The sequence below is a fragment of the Mesocricetus auratus genome, unplaced genomic scaffold (genome assembly GCF_017639785.1).
Source record: "Mesocricetus auratus isolate SY011 unplaced genomic scaffold, BCM_Maur_2.0 Super-Scaffold_100019, whole genome shotgun sequence".
NCBI lineage: Eukaryota > Metazoa > Chordata > Mammalia > Rodentia > Cricetidae > Mesocricetus > Mesocricetus auratus.
In genome coordinates this window covers 1,627,547-1,651,805 of record NW_024429200.1, presented here as the reverse complement: position 1 = coordinate 1,651,805, position 24,259 = coordinate 1,627,547, and the positions used below count along the sequence as shown (strand labels likewise).

The following is a 24,259-nucleotide window of genomic DNA, read 5'->3' as shown; positions in this document are numbered from 1 at the left end:
CACATCACGCTCACCTGTTTTCACTGCTGTCTCTTCTGTGACATCCCTTAGCCCCGCCTAGCAAACTCATCCCCCCACCCCCACTCCCCGCCCCATTCAAGAGGTTTATTGGGAGGGAAGAATCCAGGAGAGTGGCTGCCTCTGCCAGGGTGGCAGAGGACACAAACTCATCCTTTTTCCTCAGAAAGCCACTCCTGTCCCTCAGGACTGGCCTAGGTGTCTCTCACTGTTTCTACAGTAGCTCACCCCCACTGCTTCCATGCTGTTGTCCCTAATGCAGGAGACAGGACAACAGGCAGCAGTTCTCAACCCCTGGGGGAGGGTCATTTCACAGGAGTGGCCTAAAGCCACCAGAAAACACAAATGCTTGTATTACAATTTATAACAGCAGCAAAATTAGGGTTATGAAGCAGTAACGAAAACAATTTTATGGTTGGGTAGTCACCACAACACAAGGAACTGTCTTAAAGGGGGAAAGCACTAGAAGGTTGAAAACCACTAGCATACAGACTGTCCCCACCTGCTACCAGTGCCTTTACACACGGTCACAAACACACTGCCCTGCTAACATACACAAGGTACCTTTTGTTGCCTGGTTACTGATAGGTGGTGGGTTTGATGCAGGTCTCTTGGTGGGGTGAAGGGGCACTGAAAAAGAGGTTTCACCAATCGGCCTTTCTGGGCTAACCCTGCCATTACTCATCTGGCATGGCCCTGAAACCAAGCTGGGATTCAGCGTGCACTTTCCAGTTTGAATACTTGAGTTACTGTCCACACAATGCCTGCTCTGTGCCTTCTGACTGGTTTCTGAAGAACTTTCCTTTTTGATGGATTTCTGGTTTCTACCTAAGTCCTAAAGAAGGAAAAGAAAGAAATGTAGCTGCATTTTCCAGGTTTCAGATAAATGAGGTATTTAACCTCTCTGCATTAGAAAAATCAACGAAGATGAGGACACAAATTACTTAATTTTGGTTTACTTTTTCCCCCTTCTATATTATGTCTCATTCATACACACACACACACACACACACACACACACACACACACACACAGAGAGAGAGAGAGAGAGAGAGAGAGAGAGAGAGAGAGAGAGAGAGAGAGAGAGAGAGAGAGAGAGAGAGAGAGAGAGAGACAGAGACAGAGAGAGACAGAGACAGAGACAGAGACAGAGTGTCAGAGTCTGTATGCATGTCCATACATCAGGATGCATGTGTGGGAGCCAGAAGACAACGTATGGGAATTGTTTCTCTCCTTCCATCATGTGGTTACCAGGTATCAAACTCAGGCCATTAGTCTTAGTGGCAAGTGCTCTTAAACAGTGCTCAAAGTACCTATCCTTCATGATGGTCAGTTCAGTCCATAACCAGCATTAAAGGCTTACAAGATTAGTTCTTATTACTTAAGTTCTGAAGTTCATTAAATCAACATCAATCCCATAACTGGAAGGAAAACTGAAATAGAAGCAATGGACCCACAGTTTCTTTGGTTCATCATGGTTCTCAATGTAATATGCTTCCTTTTAGAGTTCTCCTTCTACCATGTGGGTCCCAGGAATACCCAAACCATTAGGCCCCGTAGCTGAGCCATCTTTTCAAACACAGCTAGTGTAAGGTTCATCTCTACTATATTTATTTGCTATAAAAATGACAAGATCCAGGTCCAAGCCTGGTTTTTCTTTTAACTAGGAGTTCTCTTTGAGTCTCTTATAATAATTGAGTCAATCTGTAAGGGAAAAATAATGTTACTGATAAGACCTGAAATTAACTGAGAGGTCCTGATCAACATCAAAAGAGAAAGAAACTGAATAAACACATGAAGTTTTAAAATGAAAGCAAAACTAATATTGAACACTCTAAATCTCTTCTTCATATTTTCACTCTGGAATATACCTGAGGATTAAATCTGGAAGTTCTATCAAACTGTTTAGTCCAGGAAGAAGTCCTCAAATCTTGATCTGCAGTTCTGTCATGGTTCCCTAGAAAGAAGTTTCAAAGATTAAGTTATCTTTGCACAAACTTATCTTAAAACTAGTCCAGTGCTTACAACTGAAAGCAAATATACGTTGACATTTCACTATACATTAATTATTCACATACCTTTTCTTTCATCACACTTCTTAAAACAAACAAGTCCCAGTTAGCAGCTCACAACCAAACTTGCTATTTCTTTTACTTTTCCTGAAACTGTCTCTACAGGACAGAAGACCTACAGTCAAGTACTATGGCCACATGTTGTCGGTACAAACCACATGCAATACACACGTCTCTAAAACGACTTATTTTCCCCATTATAGGGAGGCAAAATGGAGCAGAGAAAGACAGGTAAACCCAGATTTAAATTTGAGTTTTTCCAAGTATCAATGCAACTTTAGACAAGCTATTAAACCTTTCCAAGGTTCAATTTGCTCTTATATAACATACAAAGATTTCGTATCAAGTGATCCTGGGTTCAAATTCCAACAGATTTGAATAATACCTATGTAAAGTTTGTGTAAGTTAAATTAACCTCATCAAATCCTATTTCCTTTTCATGTAAAATGGAGGTCAAGGTACTGGGCGCACAGATGACCCTATTTATGTGAGACTGAACACAACTGCTACATGTCCTTTTCTCAATCCTAAGATTTTTGTTTTGGGAAATATTTTCTTTTCCCCCCTCTGAAAGCACACAAAGAAACACTAGGTGGCATTCCTGACACACTGTGTCAGCTCAAAGGGTTTGAGAAAAAATTGCCTCAGTCTGAGAGAAACTATTCAAAACCTTTTCTCCTTTCCTAAAAGGAAAATGGACCGATTCTGCAGATCATTTAGAACACCAAACATTCCTTCCACTTTGGGAGCTCTTACAGTTGGTGACAGGAAAACAAGACTATCTTTGCAAGAGCAATGATAGACGTAGACCTGTGCACACAATTCTCAGCCCCATGTCATTGACATTTTGAGCTTTAACATTTGGATTACTTTTTAATTGACTGTTATATGTAGGTACATGTGTGCCACAGCATACGTGTGGAGGTCAAGGGGACATCTTGTAGGAGTTGGCTCTTTTTTCCCACCATGTGGAAATGTGGGTCCTCAGGATCAAGCTCAGATCATCAGGGGGTTGGCAGAAAGCCCCTTGCTGACCCACATTTTAAGTGTTTATGCTTACATCTTTTATTTTTTTTAAGATTTATTTATTTATTACATATGCAGTGTTCTGTCTACATGCCAGAAGAGGGCACCATATTGAATTGTAGATGGTTGTGAGCCATCATGTGGTTGCTGGGAATTGAATTCAGGACCCCTGGAAGAGCAGTCAGTGCTCTTAACCTCTCGGCCATCTCTCCAGCTCCTTATGCTTACATCTTACATGACTATATAAAAAGGTATTTCTTAATGGTAAACAGTCATTATTCATATAATCTCTAACCTCAACTAAGATCACAACACTTTTAAATTGGGGAGTCATATATTACTTTTCAGAGATTGATAATTTGTGTTTCTTACCAAATTCCACTGGTTTATCACAGCGATACAGCTGCCTAAACTCAGGGTCACTGCTGTGGCAGCTGCTGGGATCCTGGGGAGAGTTCTTGTCACCACTGCAGTCTGTGCTTTGTATCTGCCTTTGTAAACACGTGGAATAGTGCAACCCTGCCATAGACAGCATGCCCTGAATAGCTTCTTCCTCTGTGCTCGTCGAGGTAGGACATTCCCTAGGGAGCAGGTGATCCAAAAACACAGTGTATTTTTTTGATAAAATATTCAGTAAATTTAAAGGCCAAACGGTGTTTTTAGAGCATTTACATCACAATGTAAAACAATTATCATCCACAAGCCTACCTTTTAACTGGAATTTCATTTCTAGATGGCTTCTGGCCCTTCTGAAGGAGGTTCCTCACTATATCAGATTCCTCCTTATTAAAGTTTGATGTTATTTCATGTTTCTTTTCATCACCTGAACTTTCAGAATCTTCAGTGGCAAAATTAATTTTCTGAAATAATAAATCATTAAATGGAAACAAAGCTAAAAAACAATTAGACTGTACAGACTAATTGAAGTTTATCTGTTCAGAAGTTAGAATCTTAATTATCATAAAATTGGTTCTGTGTTTCACATTAAAATCTAAAACTTTCTAGTAACTATGGTAACCTACTACCTGAATACAAAACACAGTTACATCCTTTAAGGTAAAACAAAATATAAATTGTCAGAATATAAACCATGCAAGAACTTAGTGTAAGCAGCAGCGTCTCTGCCTCCACCCTTACCAGAACCTAACAAAAACTGCTCCTGAATGTGACCAGTCACAGCATGGTGTGTACACACAGCAACACTGCAGGGAGACCCCACGCTGCACACCTAGAGACAAGCTCTCCCGGGTGAAGCTACATGGGTGTTCATCGTCCCATCAAACGACACGTAAACCTTGGGATTCTAAGCATACCAGTGCAGTGCAGTCAGGTCCAGAGTCTTCTGAATCAGAAACATCAGAATATTCTGATGTTCTATTCCTGAGTTCTGATTTCACACTTGTAAAAATCCCTGCAGAAAAGAGAAAGGACAAGAAACAAACTTTGGGGCAAGGTGGAAAGATGATCTTTAAAGTCTACCCAGCTTCAAGATGTCTTTCCATCTCCCCACAATGTCTCTCCTGTCTCACTGCTTTTATTTTCCCATCTTTTTCTCCCTAGTTGACCAAAATGCACTGACTGAAGTAAGTCCTTACAATATCTGTGATGCTTCTTTCTTTCCAGGAAAAAAAAATCCTATAAAACTAAAATGCTACAAGCTGCTTCTGGCTTTCTCTTGTTATCTGACTAGAGAACAAAATAGCAACTCTCAAAGCTCCCTGTGCTCGTGGACTGTGGGTTCAAACAACTTATCATCTGGACTCTTAGCACTGCCTTGCTCTTCCACAAGCAACTGCACAGCAACTGCCCATCAGTTCTCAGCGATACACTGTCCTGCCCTGACATGCGAACAAAGAAGAGTTACCAACCAGAGGACCAGACTTACTGAGAATTAGCGGTAACTGAGTATTCAAAATTAATCCAATAATATTCATTATGCAGAACACTTATTGATCAAAAATATTGATTTTTAATTATTTTTTAAATGGAAGGGTATAGGCTGCTCTTGAAAACTTTTTAGGAATTAAGATTTATTCGAAGAAGAAAGACTTCAAGGAGAAGGTGATATTACTACAGTATCTGATATTCCTATTACTTTACTGGATAATAATCAATTAACACACCAGTAGAAGCTATGTGTCAGTCAACCAAATAGCACCATACTACTTGGATTCTCACTAACGGCATATCAGCCAACTAGCTGTCTCTTACTTATGAGAACCAAAAACGTATCAGCAAAGGTCATTTGTGAAATGAAGTCAAGCTTGAAAGCACCCGAGCTTTTAAGAGACTTTACAAACAGTGACTCTGCCTGGGTCTTGCTGGCCATCGAATACCCCTTCACTGGTAATCTGTCCCTGGCTACCACACCTTATTTGGCATTCACATACAGCACTTTCGATGAACAACTCAAAAATATTTTGGCTTTTCCAACAATATTATAAACAAAAAATTTTCATCCTACAACTCAAACACCAGCAAGTTACCCATCGCCATATTGGTGAAAGAAGGAAAAACATACTGTTAAGTGGTTTTGGAAATCTTTCACTTTCTGTGCCCTCTCTTCCTGAGCTCTCTTCTGTCTTTACGTTTGCCTTCTTTGTTGGTTTCTTGTCCTCTTCGTTTTCACTATCTGCTGTATAAAGGCTCCGATCTGCAAACAGCTGTCTCTCATCTCTGCCACACAGGGAAAATTGCATCAGAAGTATTGCAAGACTCTGTGTTCCCTTGCCCTCCATCCAGGCACAGCAGAGAAATGAGACCCTTTCCCCTATAGGATTGGCTGTGCAATAATGCAGATGAGGGAATGAACAAAGGGACTCACTAAAAATAAATCTAATAGTTTGATCTACTTTACGTACTTAATTATTCTTCCATTTGTCAGCAGTAATCGCAGATCATTATCTTTTGCTCTCCAATCAGGTACCGTGGAAGATGGCTGGAGATGTTTGTTGAATTTTCCATTCAGTTTAGAACTCAGTATGTCCTTAAAAGTACAAAGCATAACTGACATTCAGACAGGCCTGCTCAACTGTAAAAAGACTACATGCTGCCCCTCCTCCCATGGTCCTGCCTTGTAGAGGGATGGGCAGCCATCTAGGCTCGGAGATTTCTCAGTGTCCCACAATCCAGAGCTATTCATTCCAACACGTATAGAATTGTACATCTTTCAGCGGGGCCATTTGCAAGAAAATCATTTTCTAGTATAAAATACAAAATCTGCACAAAGCAAATCCAAACAGGCCTTTCTTGCAGATGCAAAAGGACTAGAGTCAAATGGCCTTAGGAAGTCTGGGGTTCCTTGGCTGCTTTTCCTGATGAAGTACAGCTGTGGTGCCTCCCCACTCACCCTAACCTTGACCCCGTTCCTTCCCACCAAGACTGTCTGCTTCTGGGGCTGGAGATGGCTCCGAGGTTAAGAGCACTTCCAGAGGGCCAGAGTTCAATTCCCAGCACCCACATGGTGACTCACAACCGTCTATAACAAGATCTGGTGCCCTCTTCTGGCATGCAGGCAGAACATCATATATAATAAATAAATCTTTAAAAACTAAAAATTAAAAAAACACCGTCCGCTTCCACACTGCTACCTCTAAGCACAAGAGCCACCACTTTACTAAGAGAGATAATAGGAGCTTTGTTTTTTAACATATAAAAGATCCTCTTTCAGAGCTTCTCCTTAATGTGTGTGTGCCCATGTATACATACATAAACATACATGCATTGTTTGTTTGTTTTGTTCTGTTTTTCAAGACTGGGTTTCTTCTTCAGAGCCCAAAAGAATGTATGATATTTGGATAAACATGTATTTGTTTTATTGAGTAATAAACATGTCAGCAAATGAAAGAAATCTAGGTATCTTAAAACCACACTGTTGACTAGAAACACCAGACTCCATGGTTTCCCACAGACTAGATTTATAGAGTAGAAACTAGCCAGACTGCTCCATGTACTACCGGAGCACCCCTTCGGTCCTGACATGTACTTGCCTCCTCCCATGGACACATCTCTAGTCTTTTGAGGACTTCCCTTGTATGGAGCTCAAGGATGTCTAGGTTAGAAGGAGTTCGGACATGATGGTCTCGAAGTTTCCTCATCTTTCGCCGGGAATGATATGGTGAAGATGCTTCATTTGAAGGCCGAGAAACTGGACACACAGTAGGAATTCCCTGAGATTTTACTGGTTTGCCATTTTCTTCCTACAAGAGTCAAATTCAGAGCACTAGTTTTACGGCAAGGCTCCTATACATATACCTGACTAAACAAGTAAAAAACTTAAAAAACAAAAACACCCTTATTTAATCATTTAAGACAAAGTTAAATCAAAGTCTCAACGTTCTTCCCTTTTCCTCCATACACTTTCTGGACAATGCACTTCCTTTTTTTATTTGGGGAGGATTTTTGGGGGTTGGGGTGGGGTGGGCATGGCTCAGCTTCCTAAGGGCTAGGATTACAAGCATGCACCAGCACACCAAACTTCCATCTTAAATTTGTAATATAAAAGTGGAGTTGACATTTCAGAAATGATACTCCTGTTTGCTAAACTATCAATTTTGAGCTTATTCTGCTCTGATTTTACTGTGCATGAGACACACATGCACATATATGTTACAGACAGTATGATATATATATATATATATATGACTTTTGATAGGAAACTCATTAAATGACATTACTATAACTCTTTAATAAATTTTTGCTACATCTCATGAAATATTCTATTCCATGGAGAGTAAACCTAGCATAGTAATCTTTCTTAGAGGTTTGGAGATTTAGCTCAGTGGTAGAGAGCACCTGCCTAAAAAGATGTGCATATACACTACTCTCCGTTCCTGACATTGTGACTGTGAGCCTAGCCTGCTACTGCTGAGCCATGTCTCCAGCTCCTCTTCCCATTCTACAAAAGATTACAAGTTATGTAAATTACTTGTGTAAATGCAAATTACCTAGTGTAATTTACCAAGTGGCTTTCATTCCTCCAGTGAATTTCCTCTTATTTCAAACTATTTGCTCATGAAGTTACTTTCCAGAAGAATTACTTTAATGAAAACCCCCCTTTTTTCAATACCAACATCAGCTCTTTAATAAATTAAAACATTTCACATATATGGGCTTGGCTTTTATCAAAGGCACTGACTTCTCAAGCTGTTCCAGTGTTTTGGCCAAGGAATTCCATAATATTCTTTCCAACCCAGCTTCATTCACCTTACTGTTTTATCCCTTCCTCTAATTATTTCACAAACATTCATCTCTAGCTAACTGAAACTAAGTAGATCTAAAAACCGCATTGTGACTTTTGCTTAACCTTTGAAGGAACTTAAAGACTTGACAGTAACTGGAACTGTCTCTGTGTTATCTGATCACAACGCAATACTCCACATTTTTTTGTAAGACACTAGAAGCCTAAAATCTGTAGAGCTAAGTCAGCTGATTCCATTCCTTCACACGTGTAAGTGCTTTCAATATTTACAGCATGGTGGCAGATTCATTTGCTTCTCAAGACAGATAGCAAGCAGACAAACTCACGCTCACTTCTATTCTTACCTCTATTGCTCGAATTACTTTAGAAAGTTCCTTAATAAGATGGCCAGGTCTAACATTGTCTGGAATTTCAAAGGCATGTTCAGATACAAGCTGTATTTGGAGTAATAAAGATAAGAAAACCAAAGTCATTTAAATATTTAAAGCCCAGCTTACTTTATAAAGTTTTCTATATTTTAAAAGCATTGCTGATAGTCAAGCCTTCTCAAAAGTTTACATACTTGGTAGAATATCACCTAAGGAGATCCACATTATCAAATAAAGTCCTCTTATTTTAAAGTTTAAATCTGATCTGTCTCACAGTGATCTTATTAATAATGTACTCTGTACCTCAAATCCCACCAATTCCAAGTACAACTACTAATACAAAAAAAATTAAGCCTAACATTTAATTCAAAATACATAAGGATTTTTATAGGGAACATTGGTACTAAGTAATCCTTGTTTTTCATGGAAAGTATAATTTGAATAAATCTGAGTTAAAAATTTGATACTGTTAAGTACAGTTGGTAAGCATGAACTCATTTAATCCCCTCAATTTCAGGGTAACAGATACTGAGATTCTGTTTTTTGGTTTTTTGAGACAGGGTTTCTCTGTATTGTTTTGTAGGCTGTCCTGGAACTCACTCTGTAGACCAGGCTGGTCTCAAACTCACAGAGATCCGCCTGCCTCTGCCTCCCGAGTGCTGGGATTAAAGGCGTGCACTACCACGGCCTTTAATCAAAGGTAGGAGACGGTCCTTTAACAAAACTGTCTCCTACCTTTGAACAAATTTACTAAAAGTGTAGAAATGTTTGAAAATATACATATTTCCAATGTCTAATAATACTTGTGATAAAAATTTTCTATACACAGAAATTAGGTAGAATATTTTTAGGATACAGTCTACTCCAAGGCTATTACAACCATAATCCCAATGCAGAGGCTTTGTTTTTCAGAGGTTCTCAAGGCAACACCAACACACAATCTGAGAGGCACCCATCCAAAGCCTCTGCCAGGAGACAAAGGCGCACAACTTCCACAGCTAACAGTTCATCCCACTAACACAGATGTTAACTTGCATATGCTTTTCCTCCTCAGACACATGATAAAATCTGACAGTGCAAGACATCTTTTTACTTTCCTGGATGTTTCTAGAGCACCTTGCCCTAATGGATTTGTAGCACTAATCCTAAAGTAAAATGGAGAATGACAATGTTCAGACTATGGCCTAGTACGGATTGTTTCCCAGTATCTCTTTTTTAAAATGTATTATTATTATTATTACGAGCTTGCATGTACACCAAGACATGTGAGTAGAGGTCAAAGGGCAATTGTGTGGCGTTTCCTTCGACCGTAGTCTACACTGGTCCCCAGGGTTGAACTGTTCTCAGGCTTACACAGCAGGTACTTCATAGACAGTGAGTCTCTCACTGGTGCTCCGTATTTCCCCCTTAATAGCAAGATTTTTATTTTAAATGGGTATCAAGGAAATCTGAAAATCATCAGCACATATATTTATCATTGTTACATAAATAATATATTATATTATTTAATATTAGTGTTAAGCTCCATGGCAGTGAAGTGAGAGTTCAAAAGCTTAGTGAAAGAAACATGCATCATTATACACATTAGTTTTAAGTCTAAGTGCATAAGAATTATATCACAGAAGCATAAGGGAATTAAGTATAAACAATAACTCCAAATGCAGATTTGGATGAACTCTTAGGAAAAGGCTGGGATAATTGCAAACAACTGAACCACAAATTAAGAGTCTTGCCCCTTCCTTCCCCTCCTTTTTATATAAATCTGCCACAATGGTAAAGAGCGGGGACTTGCAATCTTCAAGTCCAATTTTATGTCCTAGCCACGCCAGTTCTCTTGGGAAAGTTACTTAAATGGGGCACCAGCAGCACGCAGACCCCACACAGCCACTGTGAAGACTAAATGAGGCCACACACGTAAAGACAAAGCACAATGCTTGACATACTGAGAGCTCAACACGTCTGTCTCTTAGTCAGTATCTTTACATAGACTTGCATTTTTTTTTCCAGGAATAAAAAAAGCCAAAGCTCTTTATTCTCTAAGAAGAATCAGTACATCTCTATATAATATTTCACAGAGTATATATCATATTGAATACAATTTCCATTCCTTTTACAACACACATGAATACTGCCCACACAACAAAAGTGCTGTTTTCATAATCTTGTCACAAAAGCAAAACAAAAAACCCCACAGCAAAACCAACTTACTTCTTTTTTCATCCACACTTTTAAAGCAGTGTGCAGTGCTTTCACTCCCTGTACTAAGTAAGTTTGAGGCTGGAACCCATCTTCTTTCAGTTCTGTTGGAGTGAAGTAAGGGAGGGAAGGAAGTTAGCCTTCTTCTGGCATAAAGGTATACATGCAGATAGAGCACTTATATTCATAAGATGAATAAATAAATCCTTAAAGAAAAAAACTTTAAAAACAGGGTATTTGAAGCATCAAGTATCAAACTCAACACCCAAACCAGAACAGAAAATAATCAATTCAAAAGGCAAAAAAAAGAAGCATTACATTAAATGTAATGATGCTAAATACTTATATTAAGAATATAAAAATGAAGAAAAGTTTAAGATAAAACAGTAGGGAAAAGATGTTGAGATATAGTTGAGATAGTTGCAGTAATACATTATCATTAATAAAGCATCATTTCAACACATTAAAAAATTCAATTCACTAGAAAGACATTTAAAATTTGAACACTAACATGCCTGAAATACAGAAAACAAGACAAACAACTAATATAATGAGCATCTTCACAATCACAGAGGGATATTTCTAGCAAACACAAGAGTGGACTGAAAAAACTCAAGCAACATAAGAATTGGCTCGACAGTCATAAATGAGTACTGCACCTGGTAATTGCAAAATACACATTTTTTTCAGATATACTCAGCACATTTACAAAAATCATCTGTATTTCAGTTCCATAAAGAGGCCTCAACAAATATCCAGTGATCTTAATCACATATATGCTCAAAATGCGATTAAGACAGAAATCAACAATACAGATAACATAACAAGTGTTTAGAAATTTAAAATTATAGGTGTTAAGAAACACATAAATTTAAAGATTTTTTTAAAAATCAGTGGGGCCAGATAGATGACATAGCAGTTAAGAATACTTGCTACTCTTACAGGACTGGAGTTCAGTTCTCAACCACATGGCTCAGAACTACCTCTAAGTCCAGTGCCAAGAGATCTGATGCCTTCTTCTGGCCTCTGAGGACACTTGCACACATGTACACACATTCAGACACATAAGACACATGTAGTGGCAGACACACCCCTCCCACACGAAAATAAATAGGTAAAATATAATTCTAAAGATGACAGGATAATATAAGTATGAAATTTACAAGTAGAAATATTATTTCCATCCAAAACATGGGTGATGGAACTAAAGAAAAGGATTATTGTAAAAGTCAAGACAGTCAACTACATAAGACGAGGAAGATGTAACTTAATTATCTTGTAAGGATGGTATCAAGATTTTTCTTTCCATTTTTTATAGCAATTTTGTATCCAGTAACCTTGTTATATGTATAAATTTACACATCACATATATAAATGCCTTTTCTGGGGTTTTGAAAGAGTGATTAAAAAACCCAAGTGCAGTATTTCATGCCGTCAAAATTCAGTTAAGTTGAAGCAAAAGCAAAACATTTCAGTTCCATCTAATGGCTGACTTGCTTACAAAATCCAAACTGGCTGATTGTTATTGTCACTGGCATGAAATAAAGTTTGGAAATTCATACTATCAACTCTCACTTAGCCCATCATAATCACACATGCTTTATAACAATCAGAGTTATAAAGTCCACAATAAGAAGGGCAAACAGTCCACAATAAGAAACTAGAAGGTTAGTCATGAAGAATGTACTATGAGGTAACAAGATGACTATCCCTATTTCCAGGATGAGCCTATAATAACGGACAACATATATACATGTGTGTACCTAGTTTAAAGAAGGCTGTTAGCCGGGCGGTGGTGGCACACACCTTTAATCCCAGCACTTGGGAGGCAGAGGCAGGTGGATCTCAGTCAGTTCAAGGCTAGCCTGGTCTACAAAGCAAGTTCCAAGACAACCAGGACTGTTACAAAGAGAAACCCTGTCTCAACAGAACACAACAAAAAAGGCTGTTACTCAGGTAACTGATATTCAAGATAAACAAAAACAATTTAATGCTTTGGAAAATGCCTGTTTAGCCAGATGATGGTGGCCAAGCCTTTAATCACACACAGCATTTCAGAGACAGAGGCAGACACATCTCTGAAATTGAGGCTAGCCTAGTCTACAAAGCTAATTCCAGAATAGTCAGGACTACACAGAGAAACCCTGTCTCAAAAATCAAAACAAACAAGCCAGCCTGTTTCAGGGCCAGGGTTACAGAACACTTGTCTGGTATGCACAAGGTCCTGGGTTTAACCATCACATTGCTATAACGCTGAGCTAATGGAGTTGACCATTTTGAAATACGAAAAAAGCAATTTCTCATGATTCCACCATGGGAATAATAGTATACAACTATATGCTACTTTTATAATAGCAAAATGTAAAGTACCTAGAAGTTAAGTCTATCAAGTAAGTGCAAGGTTAAAACAAAAATTTCAGAAGACATTAAAGAAGATAGAGACAAATGCTCCATGATCATTCTTCAGATGGGCCAGCTGTGATGACACATGCTTTTAATCTCAGCACTGGGAAGGCAGAAACAAGGCAATCTCTGTGGATTCAAGCCAGCCTAGTCTACATAGTGAGTTCCAGGTCAGCCAAGGCTACATACTCACCCTGTCTAAAAATAAGAAGGCAGGGGAGATCCTCAATAATGAATGTCATAGACCTCAGTATTTCTGCACATTTTTATGTGATGTGATTAAAATACTAGTTATTTCTAAGACTAAATTGGAGCCACATTTATAAATATTTTTACAAGTGTATAACACATGTTCCTGCTGTTCTGGACTTGAACTTGGCGACTATGTTCAAAGGAAAAATCAACAACAAAATCTGGTCACTGAGAAACAAGTGCAACTCTACAATCCACTGCCATCCCATTAGTCAACAACAACACTTGACAGAGCCAGGGATTCACACTAAGGACTCATGCTGTTCCTGCATGGTCTTCCTCATCTGGGGAACCCTAACCAATCACACATGTCCTATGTCACAGCCTCTCTCCTGACAATGTACTACAAGGACCGTTCTCACCTTCCATTCAAAATAAGGTGGCATCTTTATAACTGTTTTGTTTTGTTTTATTATTTTGTATGTGTATAAGCTCAGAGGACAAATGCAGAATTGGTTCTCTCCTTTTACTCCTATGTGGTTCCAGGGTTCAAACTCAGGTAACAGCAAGCACATTACAACCTCGCTGACCCCCTTTTTTTCTTGGAGGGAAATGATCCCAGACAGAGACAAGAGACAGAGACGAGAGACAGACAGAGAGGGGGGGGGAGAGGAAGGGAGGGAGAGAGGGAGGGAGGGAGGGAACACTATAATAAAAATAAACTGTAGGTAACTTTTTTCATTTCACCTTTTCTTACTTATCCATTTAACTATTAAATGGATAAAGAAATAAATGTCCACACTCTAGACCACTATATCTCGCTCCATCTGTTCTCTCTCCTGAGAGTTAACTCTGATAGTACTATCATTTGGGACCAGAGATGACAAAGCAGTTTAACACCTGCTGTTCCTGCAGAGGAACCAGGTTCAGTTCCCATTACCCACATGATGGCAGTGTTGGTTTGAAAGAAAATGGCTCCCACAGGCTCACAGGGAGTGGTACTATTAGGAGGTGTGGCCTTGTTGGAGGAAGTGTCACTGGGGGTGGGCTTTGAAGTTTCAGAAGCTCAAGCCATGCTCAGTGTCTCTCTTTTCCTGCTGCCTGCAGATCCAGAACTCTCAGCTACCTTTCCAGCACCATGCCTGCCCGCTGCCATGCTCCCTACCATGACAATAATGAACTAAACCTCTCAAGTTTAGTCCTCAATTAAATGTTTTCCTCATAAGAGCTTCTGGGGTCATGGTGTCTCTACAGCAATAGAAACCCTCACTTGGACAGTGGCCCCTAAACACCTGTAACTCCAGGTGCACATGGTGCACACACACACACGCAGACACACACACACAGACAGACACATACACAGATACTCATACACATAAAAATTATATATATACACACATATATATAAAGAGTATCACCATTTGCAGACTAATTAGAAAAAACAATACAAATTATATTCTCACTAGCAGAGAATGAAAAGCAGAATGAAGTTCAATTCAGTCTCTAACTTGACTGTTTGCTTAATCATTAAGTCAAAATAAAAAAATACCAAAATCTGAAATTGTACCATGTAAAAGAACATCTTCAAGTCTAAATATAAACAAATTCTTTAAAACCTTTTTTTTTTTTTCATGTGGTAGTGGGAATTGAGCCTAGGATCTCATACCTGCTTTTCAATGAGCTATATTATCTCTACCCCTCTTACTTTGAGACAAGGTCTCACCAAGTTTCCCAGGCTGGTCCTGAACATGTAATCCTCCTGTCATAGCCTCTCAAATAGCCGAATGGAATTATAGGTCTGTGCCCTCAGGCCCAGCTAAAAATGTTTTTTCTTTAGTTGGGTTGATTTATTTATTCATTATGTTTACAGTGTTCTGCCTGCATATATGCCTTCATGCCAGAAGACAACACCAGGTCTCAGCATAGATAGTTGTGAGCCACCATGTGGTTGCTAGGAATTGAAGTCAGGATCTCTGGAAGAGACCAGTGCTCTTAACTGCTGAGTCATCTCTCCAGCCCCTCAATTGGGTTTATATGCTAACAGGTGAATTAAACTAGCTAACATCATGGTTATAACGGTGACTGACGGCACAAAAATTCAAAGTACACATCACTCCCTATTTACCTTAAGTCTACTGAGGTGGTGGTCTCACTACATAACCCCAGATTACCTAGGACTCATTATGTACACCAGACTGACTTCAACTCAGAGAGATCTGCCTATCTCTGCCTCCTGAGTACAGGGGTTAAAGGCATACACCACCATGCCCATTCCCCCAATCTAATTTTTAAAGCAAGTATTTCAGAACAAGTGTTAGGTCTGTCTATTTACACAAGCTACACTTTTGAGAGCAAGACACTAAAATGTATGCAGGCCACTCACCCACTAAATGAAACGATTATTTTCCGGTAATTTGTATATAGATGCCTGACTTCTAATAAGGAGGGGATAGCTATAGACTAGGTTCTCAACCTCTGGGTCTTGACCCTTTTGGGGTCACATATCAGACATTTATATTATGATTCATTACAATAGCAAAATTATAGTTATGAAGTAGCAACGAAATCAATTTTATGGTGGTGGTGGGGTCACCACAACATGAGGAACTGTATTAAAGGGTCACATCATTAGGAAGGTTGGGAACCACTGCCCTAACTGCTAAAAACAATTCTTAGCTGGGGAAGGGGAAAGAAATGCACACTTTTTTAAAGGGGAGGAAACCAGACTGGAGAGATGGTTCAGCAAGTCACAAGCAAGTATTGTTCTCACAGAGGACCTGAGTACTCACATGTACAACCCTCCCACATACCTACATAATTAAAAATAGAAATAAAATCACTTCAAAAGTGACAGTGACATCTAGCAAAGGGTCTCCCTGAAAGAATCTGCAATCACACATCTTATCACACGTGTACAAACACAAGTGTACAAATCACTCATTACCTTTCAGGGTTTCCAGCAAACTTTTGGCTACAAACCAGCATATGGCTTCAAAGAAAGGGAATTTGAAAAGATCTGGTGTTTTTAGTCTTTTCTCCATCTCATAACACCTAAATGAATAAAATTTGAAGAATTAGTATTATCATTTTGAAGTTAAATGAAGGTAGTCAATGGAAAATAAACAGGCCATGATAAGTATGAAGGACTATACATTTCCTTAACAACACCTTTCGACAACACTGAACTGTGATCTTATGCAGGTTCTGGCCTTCATAAATTTGCTAGTCAACTTAAGAGTTACACTGGACAGGCTGGGCATCAGTGGAGCACACCTTTGATCAACACTCAGGAGGCAAGTGGATCTCTGTGAGTTCCAGACCAGCCTGATCTACAGAGCAAGTTCCAGAACAGGTTCCAAAGCCACAAAGAGAAACCCTGTCTCGAAAAAACCAAAAGAATTATCCTGGGTACTACAAAAGATCACTTCTTAGGACTTGTTTCCTAACTTTAACAAAAAAGGATTCTATGAAGATTCTACTAATAGTAGGTTTAAAGATCAGTTCTATATGCTGGACAACCCTGAAATACCCATCAATGTTTCTTTAGGCTCTACCAAGCATTCAAGATCAAGACCATTATTTAGCACTAGTCAAGATATAAAGACAGGGACCACAATTTGCACAATATTGGCCTTCAGTCAGGGTTGCAGCAATAACACATGTAGAAGAAGCCATCTCTTTTCCAGAAGATTAAAACTTATACCTCGTAGGCACACAACCGAACAGTTTAAAGCCTGTGCTCTGTAAGAGTCACCACCTTCTTTGTAGGCCACCATTTCCTTTGACAATGCAAAGAGCAAGCATCCAATGTACATGCAGAGTCACAAGAGTCACCACATTTGGAGAATCCCAATGTGCCTCCCCAAAGGTATTGCCCCTCTTCTCAGTCCTCATGCAGTAGCAACCAGAAAGCATTCTTACCATGTGCAATGTGGCTAACCCTAAGCCTTTCAAGGTACAATGAAAGAACAGTTAGCAAGCAGGCCAGATCACATCGAAAGGAGAGTAACTGACCACACTTTACCTACAACAAAATTCAAAGGTGTTCTAATAGCAATCCTGACTGTTCCAGCTTCACAGGTGACATCCAAATCTGATTAAGTAAATTCATTTTCATAACACTAGTTTATTGACTAAGAAAAGCATACTTTTTGTTAAAAGTTCCCATTCCTAGCCAGGCAGTGGTAGCACACACCTTTAATCCCAGCTCTCAGGAAGCGGAGCCAGGAGGATCTCCGTGAGTTCATGGCCAGCCTGGTCTACAGAGTTTAGTTCCAGGGCAGCCAGAGCTATTACACAGAGAAACCCTGTCTCCAGAAAAAAAAAAAAAAAGTTCCCATTCATATACATTCCTCAAGGCCTATTTCCATCAGATCTCAAAATAAATACTTCATTTTTTGAATAAGAAACAAGCAAAACTGTTCTAATTAAGAACAAAAGATCCTTTCAATATCGATGACACAAACCTGAGCTGCATGCCAATGTTGAGGTTGTGCAGAAAGTTACCGCCAAAAGCCATACAGTCCTGAGAAGTGAGCACAGCATGAATCCACCCTGAAACACACCAATCAGTGATGTTTTGATTTCTAAACTAAACAGACGTTCTTCTACCTGTGAAGTAAGTGACTTAAATACCAGTATCAATTTACTTCATGGCACAGTCCTAAGTTTCCTCCTTCAATATCCCAGCACTAAAGAAGCTGGTGCTTGTGACAACAGATTGACTCATTCATTTAAGTACTTATTAAAAGCCTGTAATATGCTAAGCTTTGTGCTGAGTCTGAGGGAAGAAAATGAGGGTTTGGATAACACTTTCACAATGAAGTATTTTATTCTGGAGCCAGTCAAATCTGGTTTGAATGAGGAAATAATTTTCTATTAATGCGTATAAGATTAACTGAGCAATCTGCTTCCCAAGTGTCCCATGAAGTAAGTGCCCTGAAAGGAATGTGCTTTAAGGAAACATCAGGGAACACAATGTGACACCCTGCTCCAGCAGGAGGCAAGGCAGATAGATCACCCACATTTAAAATTAAATGCTGATGATTAAATGGTTTATTTCCATTGGGGTGTTTTCAAAATGAGAGACATTTCTAACAGATGATGTCTAACTTTTTAAGTGTTAGTAGACTGAACATACAGATTAAAAATTATAAATTCTCCTGGGCATTCATATAGGTAACAAAGAAATGTTCAATAAAAACCAGGACTAGAAACGAAAATTCCATTATTTTAAAAACATACTTATACATGGTTTTGGCGCCATTTCCAGGAATACAACTACTCTGTAGATTAAAGAAAGCCATAGAATAGTTTGTTTAGAAAGCTACCGATCATCTTGGGGGGAAAAAATTCCATTTCTTAAAGCAGTGACTGTCTGAATGCAGTCCAGAAACTAGCACCATCAGTCAGCAACTTGTTAAAGATGCAAACTCTAAGGCCCATCCTGCATTCATGGAAGGAGAGCCTTAAGAGAAAGGCCCAGAAGTCTGTGGTTTTATAAGCCCTTTTGGTGATCTTTATACTGGATGAAGCTGGAAAGACCCCAAGCTACCCCAAATGCTAATGAATCTCAACTGTCCCTAGCTCACATGAACTGGTTTGCAGACTTGTGACTCTTATGTTGCTGGTAGTACAGGCATAAAACAAAACAAACAAACGAAAACCAGCATTTCTTCATAAATTATCTTTTAATTTCTTCCTTACACACTCCAGCAGACCACTAAATTAACTTATAAGAAGTTATTTATGTAGGATGTCCAATAACCTATGACCTCCAATTTTATTTTTAAAAGGATAGAATGGAAAAATTATAATAGCACTGGGAGAAGATTTAAAGATTCCTTTCAAAATCTTGACATAAATCCCAATACTTCTAGACACTGATTCATTAATTTACTCATTACTCTATACCAGAGGCAAGGTAGAAAAGCAGAACATGTAGTAACAGTCCTGTAAATTCTATAACCATTATTAGGCTACCCAAGCCAGAAGAACACTGTTCTCAACAGTGTATTCATACCGCCAACCAATATATCAATACCTATACTTGAGATATACAGTACAGAGAAGTTTGGTAGTCCTTAAAGAATTAAATATTGTTAATACAATTTTATTTAGTACATACTCAAAAGAAATTAAACAAAAACATGCCTCTACATAAAAGTTTGCACAACTGTTCGAAACACTATTCATAAAATCACAAAACAGAAAACAGCCCAAATGTCTATCAACTAATGAATGGGTAAGCAAACTATGGTATATCCTGCAAAGGAATACTGTTAGGCCAAAAAGATTGAGCATTTATGTATGCTATGCTATAGATGAGCCAAGGGAATACTAGGTAAGTAAAAGTTACTCACAGCCGGAGATGATAGCACATGCCTACAATCTCATCACTCAGGAGAGGCAAGAGAATCAGGAGTTCAAGGTCATTTTCAGCTACAGTGAGTTACAGGCCAGCTTGAGCTATGAGACCCTGTGTCCAAAATCAAAAAAAAAAAAAAAAAAAAAAAAAAAAAAAAAAAAAAAAAAAAAAAAGCCAGGAGGGAAGAGATAGAGGGAAGAGGCCAGACACAAAAGGAAACATATTAAGCATCAAAATAGGTAAATGCATAGAAAGTATATCAGCAGTTGCCAGTAGGTCAAGGAAGCAGGGAATGGCAGTATCTGCTAAAAAGTATTGAGTTTCTTTTGGACATTAAGTGAATGACTCTCCACTTAGATGGCAGTGATGGTTATGTGATCATACTCATTTATCAAAAATCATTCAATTGTACCATTTAATTGGATGGTGATTAAGTCCTCTAAGGAACAATCAAGTCAAAAGTCCTTAGACCTTCTTAGGTAATTCCATAAAAGTTATTTTTTATTTAACAAATAGGTTAAAGCCAAAGTTGATTTCTAATTATAAGCTGACTCCATGGGACTTACTCACTATCAACTAAGCTAGACCAGTAGGTAGGTCCTAAGTTAGAGGTGGCCAGGAGGTAAAGAAAAGAGAAAAGGTGAGGTCAGGAGATATTGCACAAACTGTGTCTTATGCCAAGCAAGCTTATTAAGACATACAGCAGGTTGGCAGAAACTATCATATAGTAGAACAAAAAGACAGTGGAAAGGTAATCAAACAATGCTGCATAAGAAAAACACAGGGTATCTCAAGAGCTTTATAGACAGAATTTACAGCAGCCTTGGGACTGATAACCATAGACAGCCTTGTAAGGTGGCAAGAGTTGGGTTCTCAGGATCGGAGGCGGCTCTCCCAAGGTCCCAGCCCTGGGCCATTACTGGCTCTGTCAAGCATGTTCCTGGTTTTAGAGAAGGAACTGTTTCTTCTTCATACATCAGGGTCTCACAGAAAAGCTCCCAAGGCCTTAAACCCAGGCTATTACTAGCTCTGCCAAGCATGTTCCTGGTTTTAAACAAGGAACTGTTTATTTTCCATGCATCAAGGTCTCAGGGAAAGCCTTGGATCATCCCAGCCCTCAACAATCAACCATAGAAGTAGGGGATGAGATTAAAACCTTACCTGTAGGAACAAATAAGGTATGTCCCTGCTTTACCACACATTTGTAGCATTTATCTACTTTATCTCCAAAGAACACCTCACTCTGGGTCACAGATGAACTCCAAGATTCATAGAGTGCCAAATTTTCATTTGTTGGCTTTATCAAATAAAAAATCTTCTCACCCTAGAAGGAAGTAATCATACTACTTTGAAAAGAAAAGCCATTCTCAGGATGGTCTACTTTGGTACAATTTCCCAGTAAAAGGATCTAAATAAAACTTAATGAGATTTTGTTTAGGTTCAAAAGTCACACATTTGATCAGCAGCCAAGCTCACAGGAACTAAAACTCCTCCCACCTCCAACTGACAAGGTCAACGACCCTACCAAAGCAAGCACTGCAAGTGGCCCATAAAGAGGCACAAACAGAAGTCAATTACGTCACAGCACAGTCATCTCTCACATTTCATCTTCAGAACCATTTTTACAGATTTAAAAACCTGTGAATAAACTTCCTGTAGTGAACTCTTGGCACCCTCAGAGAAAAAGACCAGATCTCAAGACAGCATCAACTCTAGTCCAGAGTACTACACAGGCACAGGAATCTGAATCGGACCTGGTCCTGGGCCAGGCACCAAGAAATGTGAAGGAAATTTCTTTATATTTTTAAATTGTATTATCTCTCCAGTATAGAAGTCATTGGTTAGGTGTAATATAACTCATGTGAATGAACAACTCAATTTTTAATCATACTAAATTTTAATTATTTAAATCTAGCCACATAAGGCTAATGTTTACTAGGCAGTGCAGTTCTGGATAAAGCAGAAGAAATAAAAACTGAAAGAATTAGTAATCTTACAGACATCTGTGATTTATACAACTGGTTTTCTCATTCTCATCTTAGGCCAGAGGCAATCGTCACCATAATGTTGCTCCGTTTTAGTCATTTGGTTCAGAGATTAATGTGAATTGACTAAGAAGAAGAGAAAACAGGAGACAAGAGGCTAACAGAAATCAACTTAAAATACAGAAGGAAAAAAGGTGCCTTTCCTATCACCTCAAACTGTAAAAAGAGGAAAGAAAAAAGAATGCATAAAATGTTTAAGGACCAGAAAAATATTTAACTGTTTACGAATGTTACATAGAGCAAATGAATGTCCTGCCAGAAAAATAAGGCATGTTTTTATTAATAAGAAAATAAGAAATACCCTATTCTTACCCAAAGGACATGGTACCAGACAGAAGTCCCACCAAAGTCAATGTGGAAGTCTGTATAGCTGTCTTGAACGCCCATTAAGCAGTATTTCTGGACAAAGGGCTTAGGGAAGACTGAATCATCTGGCCAGTAATTTTCCACCCACGAAAGTTTTCTGGCTATATCAGGGACCTCCACCAATTCAGACATCCTTAAAAAAGAAAGAAAAAAAACATATATATACCAACATAATACAAATTAAAGACTTCTTAAAACTATTCTTCCCAGGCAGGCGTTGGTGGTGCATGCCTTTAATCCCAACACTCAGGAGGCAGAGGCAGGCGGATCTCTGTGAGTTCGAGGCCAGATTGAGTTCCAGGACAACCTCCAAAGCAAAAAAACAAAAACAAACAAACAAACAACAAAAAAAACTAGTCTTCCCATTTCAACCCAAACCAAGCAATTAGATGGAACTCAAGATTAACAATACTTAAACATTTAAAATTCATTTTATGCCATTATTATATTATCACTAGTAATACTACTCACAATGTGGCCCTGGCTGTCCTGGAATGAGGCTGGCCTTGAACTCACAGGGATTCTCCTGCCTCTGCATCCTGAGTGCTGAGATTAAAGTCGTATACCACTATGCCAGCTACATCTTGTTTCTATGAGCCTGGCAAAGCAAAACCTACAACACTGCTTCCAATGGATAGCTATAAAAGCCATAGCTACGCTTACTAAAATAAACACAGCATTAAACTACATTTAGTAAAATTGAGAATGCTAAGGCAAACAATCTAGATACTCACTTTGTATCTGAAAATTCAAGGCTGATCACATTTAACACTTTTGGTCTGTTAGGGTTCATGAAGTATTTAACATAATTGTGAAGTGTCATTTTGCTGTCTGCCTGCCTTGCCACATCAATGACATCTATCACTTTGTCACCACCTGTAAAGAAAAAAATTATAGTCTTGTTATTGGCTTTTTTTAAAGGTTTCTTTATTTTATTTACTTATTATTAAGTATACAGTGTTCTGCCTGCAAACCAGAAGAGGGCACCAGATCTCGTTACAGATGGTTGTGAGCCACCATGTGGGTGCTGGGAATTGAACTCAGGACCTCTGGAAGAGCAGCCAGTGCTCTTAACCTCTGAGGGATCTCTCCACCCCGTTATTGGCTTTTTTTTGTTTGTTTGTTTGTTTGTTTCATTTTTTGTTTTTTGAAACAGGGTTTTTTTCTCTTTGTAGCTCTGGCTGTCCTGGAACTCACTCTGTAGACCAGGCTAGCCTAAAACTCAAGAGATCTGCCTGCCTCTGCCTCCCGAGTATATTACTGCCTTAAATAGATACTCTAAACAAAACACTAAAATCCATATCTGCTTAATCTGACAACTAAGCCACCTATAAAACTGCATAGAATTAACATCGATATAAAAACATAATTTTCTGAGCCTTCTCTGTGTCAATGATTTCTTATGGGTAGCTCATAATGATAAAAAATAAATTAAGCTGGGATATGAAAATTGTCCACTGTTTCCTGGGTTTCAATTTCCTCATTCATAAAAGAGATTGACCTTTCCCTTTAATTTTTATAATGCTGTAGAGTCTAAATCTGGGGGCTGGAAAGATGGCTTAGTGGTTAAGATCACTGACTGCTCTTCCAGAGGTTCCACATGGTAGCTCACACCTATCTGTAACTCCAGCCCCTGGCTTAGATTTCTACTACTGTTATTAAAGCTGAAGAACTTTGTAGTACTAAAAGTTAGTGGATAAAGCAGTTTAAACAACTTTTCTAAAGATCTGTTTATTTATTTATTATGTATACAGTGTTCTGCCTGCATGTATGCTTGCACTCCAGAAGAGGAGTTGAACTCAGGACCTCTGAAAGAAAAACCAGTGCTCTTAACCCATGAGCCATCTCTCCAGCACCTGGACTTTTCCTATAATAAAATTACACTAACCATTTACTTTAAAGGCAATTAGGTTTCAGTTAAATCTTAACCTTATTCCCTAGTTTATCATATACTTAAATTTAGATGAATGTTTAAGTCAGGGCATTTAACTTGATTTTCCTAAATG

At 38.7% G+C, this 24,259-nt stretch overlaps 1 protein-coding gene across 1 annotated transcript in view; it reads right to left on the bottom strand.

Annotated features, from left to right (window-relative positions):
- Nucleotides 1–24,259, bottom strand: part of Kdm7a (lysine demethylase 7A) — a 62,775-nt gene that overhangs the window by 6,577 nt on the left and 31,939 nt on the right. The window contains exons 5-19 of the mRNA XM_040728498.1: nucleotides 22,988–23,129; nucleotides 22,200–22,386; nucleotides 21,004–21,166; nucleotides 17,942–18,029; nucleotides 16,420–16,526; nucleotides 10,893–10,984; nucleotides 8,661–8,750; nucleotides 7,106–7,315; nucleotides 5,978–6,102; nucleotides 5,638–5,792; nucleotides 4,430–4,527; nucleotides 3,825–3,976; nucleotides 3,489–3,697; nucleotides 1,890–1,975; nucleotides 583–853 (exon numbers count right to left, since the gene is read on the bottom strand). Of these exons, the coding sequence (XP_040584432.1) occupies nucleotides 583–853; nucleotides 1,890–1,975; nucleotides 3,489–3,697; nucleotides 3,825–3,976; nucleotides 4,430–4,527; nucleotides 5,638–5,792; nucleotides 5,978–6,102; nucleotides 7,106–7,315; nucleotides 8,661–8,750; nucleotides 10,893–10,984; nucleotides 16,420–16,526; nucleotides 17,942–18,029; nucleotides 21,004–21,166; nucleotides 22,200–22,386; nucleotides 22,988–23,129 (2,175 nt within the window). The remainder of the gene's footprint in view (nucleotides 1–582; nucleotides 854–1,889; nucleotides 1,976–3,488; nucleotides 3,698–3,824; nucleotides 3,977–4,429; nucleotides 4,528–5,637; nucleotides 5,793–5,977; nucleotides 6,103–7,105; nucleotides 7,316–8,660; nucleotides 8,751–10,892; nucleotides 10,985–16,419; nucleotides 16,527–17,941; nucleotides 18,030–21,003; nucleotides 21,167–22,199; nucleotides 22,387–22,987; nucleotides 23,130–24,259) is intronic.